General features: G+C 43.5%; 1 protein-coding gene across 1 annotated transcript in view; it reads right to left on the minus strand.

The window, feature by feature from the left end:
* Positions 1-10,907: 10,907 nt before the first annotated feature.
* The window catches only part of LOC123770532 (glutamyl aminopeptidase), a 140,271-nt gene continuing 138,074 nt past the window's right edge, over positions 10,908-13,104 (minus strand). Inside the window, exon 20 of the mRNA XM_069324492.1 lies at positions 10,908-11,202. Coding sequence (XP_069180593.1) covers positions 11,059-11,202 — 144 coding nt within the window. The 3' untranslated portion in view covers positions 10,908-11,058. The remainder of the gene's footprint in view (positions 11,203-13,104) is intronic.

Here is a 13,104-nt window from a genome sequence, read left to right on the forward strand (position 1 = left end):
ACCCTCGCATGTTTGTGGAGACATTCTAGACCTGTGTGTTGGTTTGTGGGTGACCTTGAACCCTCGCATGTTTGTGGAGACATTCTAGACCTCTGTGTTGGTTTCAACGTCTCTCACGTCTGATGCACATCATCTATTGTAACAGATTTGTTGTCAGATCATCACCCTAGATTGACTACTCTATGTATAGGAAATACCATCCTGCCAGGTGGGACTTTCAAATGCAAACGGCTCACTGTTCCTCCTGCTCGACGTGAAGACTTTGTTGCTCATGTGTCAGAGTGGTACAGCACTTATGATCCCTCCACAGTCCAGACATTTAACGACGGTCTAGTACAGAGCATTCAGATGTTTGCTGACCCTTTAGGTCAGCAAACTTGTTATAACAAGTTATTAATAACTAATAACTTGTAGTGGCTTATTACAGCAATAGTCAGCCTAGAGGTTGATCATAGATCTCCTACACAGGAAAAATTTTGCGAGGGCAGCGGCGAGGGCAGGCGGAGTGAGGCGGAGCCCCGTTGTGCGCCCGTATTTATGCGGCCCCAAACTGCCCGCGCAACGCCGCGGGACGCGCTGCGCAATTGTTTCTTTCTCCCCCGCCAGAAACATCCCCGCTTGTGTTGCAAGCAGTGACCATTTATTAACCCCTTAACAACCCCCCATATACATTCACACCAATAACAATAATAATTACTTTACCACACTATCTTACGTTAAAAGCCTTGGTTCACATAAGCAGGATACAAGGTTTACACTGAGAACAAGCTAGGGTAAAGTACTACTGGTTAAGAACTGAAGCTTGATACAGCTTAGGGTAGTGAGACCACGTGGTACCTTAATACAACATAACACAACACTTAGGGGTACCCAAAACACTGGCAAATACTAGTCCCAGGTCTCACCAATCTTTACTACCAGAGTATAGGCACACTTACAACACAGGATATACTTAACTCAAGGTAAGGGAAATAAGTAAAAGGAAAGGTAGAAGGGGAGAGAGGAGCAGCCACAGTCCCCCACTGTTCACACCTGGAACGCCAACAGAGAAGAAAGGTTCCAGCGACCAGCTCAGGGCTCCCGCATTGTGTGGTGCCGGGAGGAGCCTAATTGATCGTGCAGCTAAACACATTAAAAATCTTCCCTTATGCAACATATTGTTACTTTACTCGTTCTCAGGGTAGTTAATCTTATAACAATGTTATACTTAATCCACAACAAGCTCAAGAGTCTGAATGCTTGTGAGCAACAAGATTCGTCCTACGTTTGGCAGGGAAGATATGAACAAAGACACGTCGACTTGCGTCTTGCTAATTCTCTTACAATGTATCTTTATCATTTATCAATTCTGATAGAAATTACCTACTTAAAATTATCTGTTAGATTAAGGACCTGTCCGAAGCGCTGCGCGTACTAGTGGCTTTACAAGAGTGTAAATACTGTACTATCCAATGTATTCTCACAAACCCAATGTACCTTCTTGTATATATATAAATAAATAAATAAATAAATAAATCTAACGTAGCTTATTTAGTTCAATTTGACCTCTGGTTTCCACTTGAGGAACCCAGGGTCGTAACACAGAGCAAGAGGCCAGAGTAGCAGAACAAAATGCTAAAGTGGAAGAGCAAAGGCTCAAAAATGAGGCGGCAAGAATAGTACCACCTACTGGGGACTCAAACCTCAGGCTGTCTGATAAAAAACATAACTTACCTGAATTTTCAGAGTCAGACCCTGAAAGATTTTTCAACCATTTTCAGAGACTAGCCATGTCTATGAACTGGCCAAGGGAAGAGTGGGTGAAAATCTTGCAGGGGCAGCTTAGGGGTAAAGCACAAGATATTTTTATAAACATGCCTGACGACGAGTGTTTTGAATATGATAAAGTCAGTGAGCGAATTTTAAGGGCACATGAAATTACTCCGGAAGCTCACCGCCAAGCTTATCGCACCCTTAGGCCTACTCACAACCAACCGCTCACTGAATTTGCTAATGATTAAATTAGATTGTTTGATAAATGGATTCGCTCAGCGAAAGCCGAAACATACGAGGCACTAAGGAATGTAGTTTTAATGGAACACTTTATAGATAATATGCCAGAGAATGTTGCACAATTTATTAGAGGTAGATTCTAAAATAGGGGATTTGGCCAAGATGGCAGAAAACTACCAGTTGGCGGGCAAATGGACAATAAAAATAATTATACCCCACAGAGTAGCAAAACTTATACCCACAGCCAGTCCAGACCAGCTCATTCTAACCCTTTAACTAATGCACCTTCTGTTTCAGACATAACTAACCCTGTTAAATTGTCTAGCCCCACGACACCTAAGAGTGAACTGAAGGGTAATTCTGTTAGTAATGTCTCTTCTCCCCGACGTATCTGTGGTCACTGTAAACGTTCAAACCACATTACTAGCCGTTGTTGGCAACTGTACCCGGAAAAAGACCCAATGCTCTAGTTGTGACACAGGGCTTGAGGCCTTCGGAAGGGTTAGGGAGTAAGACCTCCAACCAACCCGCAGTGGTTGGACTTGCTTACCCCATTCTTATCGAAAGGAAGACTACTTTTGTCTGAGGGTTCTTCCTGGAAGGACGTGGTGATCTTCCGAGACACTGGTGCCATCCAGACTTTAATTTTAGAGAGTGCTTTGCAAGGTGCCAACACTCTCGACACTGGAGAGGTGGTACTGGTCGAGGGTGTCACTAGTGATACTCGAGCAGTACCCCTCCATAAGGTTACCCTGGAATCTGATTTCCACAAGGGTGTTTGTACAGTCGGAGTCACTTCGTACCTACCTTTCCCTAATGTTGATGTAATAGTTGGTAATCATTTAGCAGGGGATAAGGTAGGGGACTCCAGACTGCCTATTATGTTGCCTACCCCTAAGGTTTGCCTGGATCCACCTGCCGCAGAGGATAATGTTGTGTCCCCTGCGTGCGCGGTGACCAGGTCTATGGGACTTAAATGTAAGGGCAGCCCTGTGCTTGCCAAGGTGGTAAATCCCGAGGACACGAGGAACTTTCCGAGTGGTGAAAGCCAAGTGGACCTTGCAGACACATTCATGGCCCGACTCGATGACGTGGCCGAGGACATTGTGGAGAGCCTGCCACCGCCGACTACCGAGAGTAGTGGGGAGGTGGAGGAGAACGCTGTTGAGCCTCGTCCAATGGCATCTGACCAAGGCCTGGACGCCTCCGTGAGTGAGTTACAGAAAGCTGACCCCAGTCTTGCAGATTGTCATGAGGCAGCCGTCTCTATGGAGGAAATTGTAGATGCAGCAACTGGGTACTACTACAATGATCTGATTTTGATGAGAAAATGGAGACCACAGAGTGCTCCCTTGTCAAATGAGTGGGAGGTAGTCCATCAGGTTATGTTGCCGACCTGCTATAGAGAAAGAGTTTTAACAGCTGCTCATGATGATCCTATGGGGGACATCAAGGTATTAATATTACGTATCACAAAATCTTAAAGTATTTTTTCTGGCCAAAGCTGAAAAGCGATGTGGCAAAATTTTGTAATGCATGTATTGTGTGCCAACTTCTTGGGAAACCAAACCAGACTCCACCTAAAGCTCCTCTAAGGCCTATTGTCGTGCAGGAGGAACCATTTTCTCATGTGGTAATGGACTGTGTTGGTCCATTACCCAGAACTAAGTCTGGTAATATTTACCTAATCACGATGTGTATCACGACTCGTTACCCAGAGGCTTTTGCTGTAAGCAACATCCGAGCAAAGACTGTTGTTGCTCGTATGTTGCAATTTTTTTCCACTTTTGGACTGCCTCGGGTCGTGTGTAAACTGACAATGGTACTAACAATGGTACTTTAAGTCTGATATTTTTTAACAATTTTGTAAGGACCATGGAATAACTCATAAGGTTTCCAGCCCATACCATCCACAGAGTCAGGGGGTAATTGAACGTTTCCATCTAACTCTGAAGCAGATGTTGAAGACATCGTGCGAGAGTTCCCACACCTTCTGGGAAGAGAATTTACCGTATGTTTTGTTTGCGGCTAGAGAGGGATTACAAAGTTCACTGGGTTGTTCTCCTTTTGAGTTAGTCTTTGGCCATAAAGTTCGTAGACCCTTGCAAATGTTACAGGAGAATCTGTTAGGGAACGTAACGTTAACCGAAGGTTCAGCTTTCTTTGCGCAACACCACCAGAGACTCAAGGACTGCAAGGCGGCGGCACTAAAGTATCTGGGAAGGCCCAAGAAAAGATGAAAGAACGAAACGATGCTACGGCTAAGTGGCGGGTATTTCAGCCTGGCGACCCTGTCCTGGTATTAAAGCCTCGACTAGGGAACACTATGACCCACAAGTACAAAGGCCCCTACATTGTAACAGAAAAGACTGGGGACCTCACGTACAAAGTGAGGCACTCTGACAAGCATAACCAGGTAATGCTCGTACACGTAAATCGGCTGAAAAAGTTCCATGGCCCCAGGCCCATTGCACTAACCAATGTTTCCATTTCCAGTGAGGGAGGGGATGATTGTTCTGGGGACCCAACTAATCTCATTCTCAATAATTCTAGTTCTGTGAATGCTGTGGAGGAGGGACTGTCCCATTTGCAGATGGCCCAACGTGAAGAGGTGCGGTCGTTGGTTGATAAATTCTCCAGTCTGTTCGGGGAGGTCCCGACCCAGACTGATGCCATTTGCTATGATGTCAAGTTGACGGACTACACCCCTATTCGCCTTCAACCCTATCGGATGAGTCCAGAAAAGAAGGCCATCGTACGGAAGGAGGTCGACTTTTTTTTTTTTTTTTTTTTTTTTTTTAGATATATACAAGACTTGTTACATTCTTGTACAGCCACTAGTGCGCGTAGCGTTTCGGGCAGGTCCCTGGAATACGATCCCCGCCGTGAAGGAAGAATCGTTTTTTCATCCAAGTACAGTACACATTTTACTGTTGCGTTAAACAGAGGCTACAGTTAAGGAATTGGGCCCAGTAAATCCTCCCCGGCCAGGATACTAACCCATGACATAGCGCTCGCGGAACGCCAAGCGAGTGTTTTACCGCTACACCACGGAGACTGTCATATTCTGACTGTCTTGCTCCAGCACGGCCTCATTCGGCTGAGCCAGGGCGCTTGGTGCTCGCCTTGCCTTTTGGTCCCCTAACCAGACGGCTCCTGGCGATTATGCACCGACTACCGACAGTTCAACAAGGTGACCATTGTGGATGCCTATCCGTTGCCCTGTCTCGAGGACTACATCGACGAAATCGGGAACACCACGTATGTCTCGAAATTCGATCTCTCAAGGGGGTACTATCAAATCCCACTCACTGAACGTGCTAAACAACTAACTGCGTTCGTGACACCCGCGGGTGTTTTTGAGTATCAAGTGTTACCGTTCGGCTTGCGTAATGCCCCTGCCACGTTCCAGAGACTCATGAACTCTTTGCTTGCTAATGTGCCAAATTGTCGGGCGTATTTAGATGATATCGTGCTCTTTGACAGTAATTGGGTTGACCACATAGCTAGGTTACGCCAGTTGTTCGCAATCTTGAAAAAGGCAAATCTTACCTTAAATGCAAAAAAGTGTCATTTTGGCCAAGGCACAGTGACATACCTCGGTTATAAAGCGGGCCAAGGAAAAGTGTTACCTCGGCAAGATAAAATCAGTGCCATTCTGGAGTATCCCATGCTTCAGTCTAAAAAGGACATTCAACAATTTATCGGTATGTGTGCGTACTATCGACGCTTTTGTCAGAACTTTTCCAGTGTTGCCACTCCTCTCACAGACTTGTTGCGGAAGGCCGTTAAATTTAAGTGGTCATCAGACTGTGCAGAGGCATTTAAAAATTTGAAATTGATCTTAGCTTCCGCCCCAGTGCTTGGTAGTCCAAGGTTCGACTGACCGTTTAAAATTCATGTTGACGCGTCTGACTCGGGTGCTGGTGCAGTGTTGTTGCAAACTGGGGATGATCAGGTGGAACACCCAGTATATTATTTCTCTGTGAAATTTGACGAGGCGCAATGCAATTATTCAGTGGTAGAAAGAGCGGCGTTGGCGCTAGTGTTAACATGCAAAAAGTTCGAAGTTTACCTCACAGGTAATATAGTGGAAGTGTACACGGACCATAGCCCACTAGTCTTCCTGACTCAGATGAAGGGGAAGAATAAACGCATCCTCAGGTGGGCATTGTACCTACAGGACTTCAATCTGTCTGTTATCCACCTACTGGGCCGGCTCAACGTGATAGCCGACGCTGTCCCGGTTGCCTGAATAACATTCATCTGGGCCACAGGAAGCCATTTACCAACTGTCATGCTTTAGTTATTTTTTTTTAGGTTCTCCTGTGACATTAAATATTCCGTGTCCAATTTATTTACTTTCCTATTTTTTTTGTGTATGTTTTTTTTCTTTCAGAGAATTCCTTTGTACTTTTCTTGCAGAGAAATTGTTGTTTTGATTGATTTTTTTATGTCATAAATTTTCCTTTTTATTCTCTGTATATTCTTACAAAAAAAAATATGACTACTATTCTAGTAGTCACATTTTTTTTTTCTCTGAAGGGGGGAGGAGTGTTACGACCCTGGGTTCCTCAGTGGAAACCAGAGGTCAAAACTGAGCTAATAAACTGCCTTTTAGTACTGAAAACGCATCATGATGTGTCTTTGTCCGTATCTTCCCTGCCAAACGTAGGAGGAATCTTGTTGCTCACAAGCATTCAGACTCTTGAGCTTGTTGTGGATTAAGTATAACATTGTTATAAGATTAACTACCCTGAGAACGAGTAAAGTAACAATATGTTGCATAGGGGAAGATTTTTAATGTGTTTAGCTGCACGATCAATTAGGTTCCTCCCGGCACCACACTAGGCGGGAGCCCTGAGCTGGTCGCTGGAAGCGTTCTTCTCTGCTGGCTGGCTGTGGTGAAAGGAACCTCCTCTCCCTCCTCTCGTTTCTTTATTTCTGTGGGCTGTTACCCAGCTAAGTATACTGTGTAACGTTCTCATTGTCTGGCATAGGCGTGTTCTAATGTGTAGAGTATTATATTTTGTATGAATTAGGTGTTCCTAGTGTTTGTCTTACTAGTTATTCTAAAAGGGGTCCCAGTGGAACCACGTGGTCTCCCTACCCTAAGCTGACTCAAGCTTCTAGCTCTTCACTAGTAGTACTTTACCCTAGCTTGTTCTGAGTGTAAACCTTGTATCCTGCTTATGTGGACCAAGGTTTTTAATGTAAGATAGTGTGGTAAAGTAATTATTATTATTGTTATTGGTGTGAATGTATATGGGGGGTTGTTAAGGGGTTAATAAATAAGTAAGTTAGTTAAAGGAGTATCCATTCATCCTGTGTAGGAGATCTATGATCAACCTCTAGGCTGACAATTGCAGTAATAAGCCACTCAGTTTACTTTTGTATAGTTTTAATTGGGGGCCTTACTGATCTCCACTGCCAGAGATACATCTTTATTCTAACTACTGCCCCTACTTCCATTTAATATTAGATCCCCCATAGCAGCACCACCCATTTTATAACAAAAGCAGTGACTATATCTGCTTTGAAGAAAGTTCAACAACGGGCAACAAAAGTCAAACCAGAACTAATTCAACTCGAGGAACGGTTGAGGACCTCAAGGCGAACTGCATCGCTAACCAGACATGAGAGGACTGATAGTTTCGAAACTTAAAATACTTTACAGTTTGGAGGATATTGAATCAGATAACTTCGTCAAAAGGTCAAAAGTAACACAAACAAGGAACAACGGTGTCAAGCTCAACAAGCCACAATGTAACACAAACAAGGAACAACGGTGTCAAGCTCAACAAGCCACAATGTAACACATTCCATCTTCCAGTACTAATATTCAGGACTATCTTACAGGTAACTATCCACAGTCTCTGTACCTAACGCCTGCAAATTCCACTGATGTTACTGACATAATCCTTTCCCTTAAAACCAAGTCTAGTGCCCTTGAGCAGATACCAACTCTTATTTACAAAAAAGCCTCCAGATCCTTAGCCCCTGCTATTCCATTGGTCTTCAACAAGTCACTTGAACTCCAAACCTTTCCAGATATTCTAAAAAAGCGAGAGTAACCCCTGTCCATAAATGTGGTGATCTCACTGATGTTAACAACTACAGACCTATATCAATCCTACCAAACTTGTCAAAAATATTTGAAAAACTAATCTACAAGCAGCTTTACTCTTATCTAGCCAAACACAATATACTTAGCTCTTGCTAATATGGCTTCAGACCCAATAAAAGCACTAACGATGCACTTATTAGTATGATTAACTTGATACATAGAGCTCTTGATAAAAATGAGTTCCTTGTTGGGTTATTTGTGGACCTGCGTAAGGCTTTTGACACTGTCACCCATCAAAACCCCCTTCTTAAATTACATCATTATGGAGTCAGAGGACACTCCCTGCAATACCTCAAATCTTACCTTCCTGACATGCTCCAGTATGTTTCCGTGAATAATACAATTTCTCCCACCCTACCCATCAACATTGGTGTTCCTCAGGGCAGCAACTTGGCCCTCTCCTTTTTCTCATCTACATTAATGACCTCCCAAATGCCTCCCAACATCTCAAACCAATTCTATTTGCTGACGACACAACCTTCCTTTATTCCAGTCCTGACCCCCTTGCTCTAAATGTCACAGTGAATACTGAGTTAAATAAAGTCCATCTTTGGCTAACTGCCAACAAACTCACCCTCAACATTGACAAAACTTTCTATATTTTGTTTGGCAATAAATCCTCAAATCAAATAAATCTCAGGATTAACAATACCCAAATTTGTAACAAAATAGATGGCAAATTCCTTGGTGTTCTCATTAATCACAAGCTTAATTTCTAGGGACACATTCTAAATATATCCAAAAAAGTTTCCAAAACTGTTGGCATTCTTTCTAAGATCAGATATTATGTACCTCGCGTTGCCCTGGTGACGCTCTATTACTCCCTCATCTATCCTTATCATCTATGGTATTTGTGCTTGGGGTTCTACTACCCAAAATCATTTACGTCCTCTAATTACTCAACACAAAGCTGCTATTAGGACAATATCCAACTTTGGCCCCAGACAGCACTCGGTACCCTTACTCAAATCTCTGAATATGTTAGATATTAAGTCCCTGCACATCCTCTCATGTGTATTTTATATATATAAAATAATAATACTAATACTTTGCCCAGTAGGTGCTAGTAAGACCTACCGTTAGTCAGGAAACCCTTCTTCTTATTCCTTGGCGGCACGGCCTCACCCCCTGGGAAAAACTTCTCCCATTGTCATATCAGTTTTTCCCCAGTCACTAGGTATTTTCTGCCCGCCTGTTAATTCTAGGATTTACCATTATGTCTTGGTCGGGCTCTGTTAAGTGTTATGTGTCTATACACTTTATTTCCCCTTTGTGTCTCGACTGTTATACCTAGTTCTAATTACATTTCATCTGCCATTAGGTTACTGCAGAACGTGTTTGCTCTGGGAATTCGAAACCCAATTCATAGCACCACACATCAAATTATAAGATTTGATGCGAGATCCCATCAGTTACCCTTAACGGTGCTGTGTCACCCGAGGAACCAGCGACCAAGTGGATGGGACTTCACCCTAGAGTGAAGTCCTGGCAAATTGCTTCTGCCCTTCTATGGTCTCTTGCCTAGAGTATAATCTGCTATGACACTTGACGTGTTAGCTAAGCAGTCCACTCTGTTTGAGGTCCACTTCCTAAGGGAGGAAAACATATATAAAAATCTCCCAAGAACTTATTAAACACCTGCAAAGCATTCCTGATCAACCAGGCTGTGAATCACATGTCGGGTTGCTAGTGGTCGATTCCAACAGCCAGGTTGACCAGACCACCAACCAGGAGCCCTGGTTAGAGACAGGGCCACAGGGATGTTGGTCCTTGGAACTAGGCAGGTAGTCAATAGGTGACCATCAGCTGGTATTCTTGTTTAGCTGGAATGCCTTACCCAGATCTTTCCTGCAGCCATAAAAAAAATGGAAAATAAAATATCTGAATTATTCCTTTTACTTTAAAATTATTACAAGGTAATTAACAGCTTGATTAAAATAAACTTGTCATGCATAGAAATCCTTTCCATTCCAGTTTATCTCACAATAATATTACTATGGCACAAACTATACCTCAACACTAAAGAAAAATTAGAAGGTTGTACAAAAACCAACATTAAATGTAAAATGAAACACCATTTTCTGGGTGAGACTCGGAGGCTCCCTGGAGCTATACCAGTCTGATATGCTAATGTCACACTTTTGGCATCAGCAACTGGCAGTTGCAGCCAGTTGTCTCGCTTCATGTTGAGGTGTGAGTGGTGGCCGCCTCCCAGATACGTCCCTTAGATCTTCCTCTGTGGGTAGTTAGCTCTGGGAGCCAACGGGGCTGTCTCCAGAAAACCAGCGTTGAATGTAATGAAACGTCATTTTCTGGGTGAGACCCGGAGGCTCCCAGCAACCCTCCCTCCCTCCCTCCGGTCGGCGGTTTTCGCGTGTTTTGACATCCAGCCTTGGAACTGATGGGTGGATAGCCGGCGTGAAAGGTCTGGGGCTCCCCCTTCCCCCTCCCGGGGAGAGGGGAGCTGCGCAGACAGCGGCGTGGTGACGTGTAACGTCATACTAGGTTTGCTTGTTTTCTGTTGGGGAGTTCTATCCACTAGTTCGTCTTTTGGTAGCAATTTTAACCAGAATAGGGGTTTGTTTTGGGATGCTTACCTTTCTGGATGCTTGACCCGGTCGATGGCAGACATAGAATGCTTCCAACCATACGGGGGTTTCTATAGGCCATTGCTCCCCTTGCCTCTCTGAGGGAGCCAGGTTCTGGCCGTGGTTCCCGGTAGGTCTTAATAACTCCATACGCATGACTGATGCCAAAGTCTGACATTAGCATATCAGCCTGGTATAGCTCCGGGGAGCCGACGGGGCTTCCCCCAGAAAAACATATTTAATTCTAGTTTATCTAAAAATAATATTACAATGGCACAAATGATAACTCAAAACTACACAGAACTAACAAAAAACAGTACTAAATCCTATTAAGGGTTCTATTTCAGTTTCTTATTTCTGTGATTTCAGCCAGTTATGGATTATGGCGGAATAGGCGTCAACCCATCGGATGTTGAAGTGCACAGTCTCCAGGGCCTGCGCCCGGTTCAGCTCACCAGCTCCAGCTTCTGGATATGTGCCAAAGAATTCTTTCATCTGAAAATCATAATTTTCCCATTAATTAAAATTAACTCTCCTCATGGTAATTAATGAAAATGGGCAAAGGTTATAAATCCATCACAAGATTATTATTATTTTATTATAATTACCGTATTAACATGAACTTGGATATGGTCAAATCCTACACAAGACAATTCAGCAAAACTAAATTTCCTTTTGTTAAAACTATATACTGTACAATATAAATACAGTATATTGTTAGGTTAGGTTGTGTTAGCTATAGTTAAGCTGTGTTAGGCTCTGTTGGGTCGTGTTGGTTTTAAAATCTGTTGGTAAACAATTTTGTGTACACTGTGACCATCACCAACATTGTGTACATGCTCAGTACTTGTGGTGGTGATGGCTTCACCACCACTGTCATGTACAAGGTCGGCACCGATGGTGACGACAATGGCTTCCCTACCGACAAGTACATGCTCAGCATTGGTGGTGGTGATGGCTTCACCACCACCATGTACACACTCATTACTGGTCATGATGATGACTTCATCATGTACTAGCTCAGTACTGGTGTTAGTGATGACCACCACCACTATATACAACCATACTAGCAAGGGCCTAAATGATCCAGGCACCACCAACAATAATACAGATGAGAGTAATGAGGAGACCAGAGGGAAAAACACCTGTGACATGATAACTACAAGAGGCTCAGACAGTTTTGATGAAACAGTTTATGGACTTTCAACAATCGTTAAGTAAAAAAGTGTAGGCATGATTCATAAGGTAAACCAGCTGAACCCGGAAGGAAATCCTTCACTCAGGAAAAACACACTGAATGCAGGAAGAGTTGAAGATAGTGGAGTAGAAGATCTGATGGGGAGCAGCAGAAGCCTTAGATAGAAAAAAATGAAGAAACAACCTCATCATAAGGAACCTTGCAAAAGTTGAGGGTGAGAATGACCAGGAAATCGTTGAGGAAATGATAGTGAAACTGAAAGGTAGCAAGGAAGATCTTAGATTATCTAATATGGAGAGGTTAGGTAAGCTTGAAGCTAGTATAGTACACATAACCATTGTAAACTTTGAACACAGTAGGAGGATACTAACCAGTGCGCATAACCTAAAAGATCTTGAAGGGTATAACCATGTCTATATCTCCTCAGACCACACAGTTGAACAGCAAAAAAGTGACAGAATACTAAGAGGAAAGTTAAAGGAGTTAAGGAACTTAGATGCATACAAAGATTCAAAGCTAATGATAAGGAGAGGACGGGTGATCAAGGTAGTAGATGGAGGAGAGAACGTGTTCCTCCACCCAGCCAGCCAGGCAGAACTAACCCTATATCTCTCAGAAGATGAACAGCCACAAAACCAGAGTGATAACGAACAGAATAATAATGTACAGACTCTAGGAACTATCTCTCAGCCCAACAGGAACAATGACAGAAATTTAAAGTGTTTCTACACTAATCCCAGAAGCCTGGTGAATAAATTTGAAGCATAGTGTGCATATGCTGAGGCCAAGACTCCAAACATCATTGGCATAAGTGAAACATGGGGACGAGAGGCCATTATTGAAGGGGAATGCCACCTCCCAGGGTCTCACTCACTGTTCAGGAAGGACAGAACAAGAAGAGCAGGTGGTGGTGTTCATGTGAAGGAGGACCTGAACACAACCACCAATGAGGAACTGAACACCATGGGTTCCTCAGTCTGTATGGTGCAATATACTAGCTCAAGATGGTAACAAACTGACAGTGGGAGTATGCGTAACAAATTGGAAAATGACTCAAAAAGGAATGAAAGAAAAACAAGGTGGTGAGTATGGGGTGAGGGAGATAGAGGTGTGGAAGGGAGGTGTGGGGAGCATGGTCAGGGGAAAGGGAAAGTTCAGAATGGGAGGGAGATAGAGGTGTGGAAGGGAGGTGTGGGGAG

The sequence above is a fragment of the Procambarus clarkii genome, chromosome 14 (genome assembly GCF_040958095.1).
Source record: "Procambarus clarkii isolate CNS0578487 chromosome 14, FALCON_Pclarkii_2.0, whole genome shotgun sequence".
Taxonomy (NCBI): domain Eukaryota; kingdom Metazoa; phylum Arthropoda; class Malacostraca; order Decapoda; family Cambaridae; genus Procambarus; species Procambarus clarkii.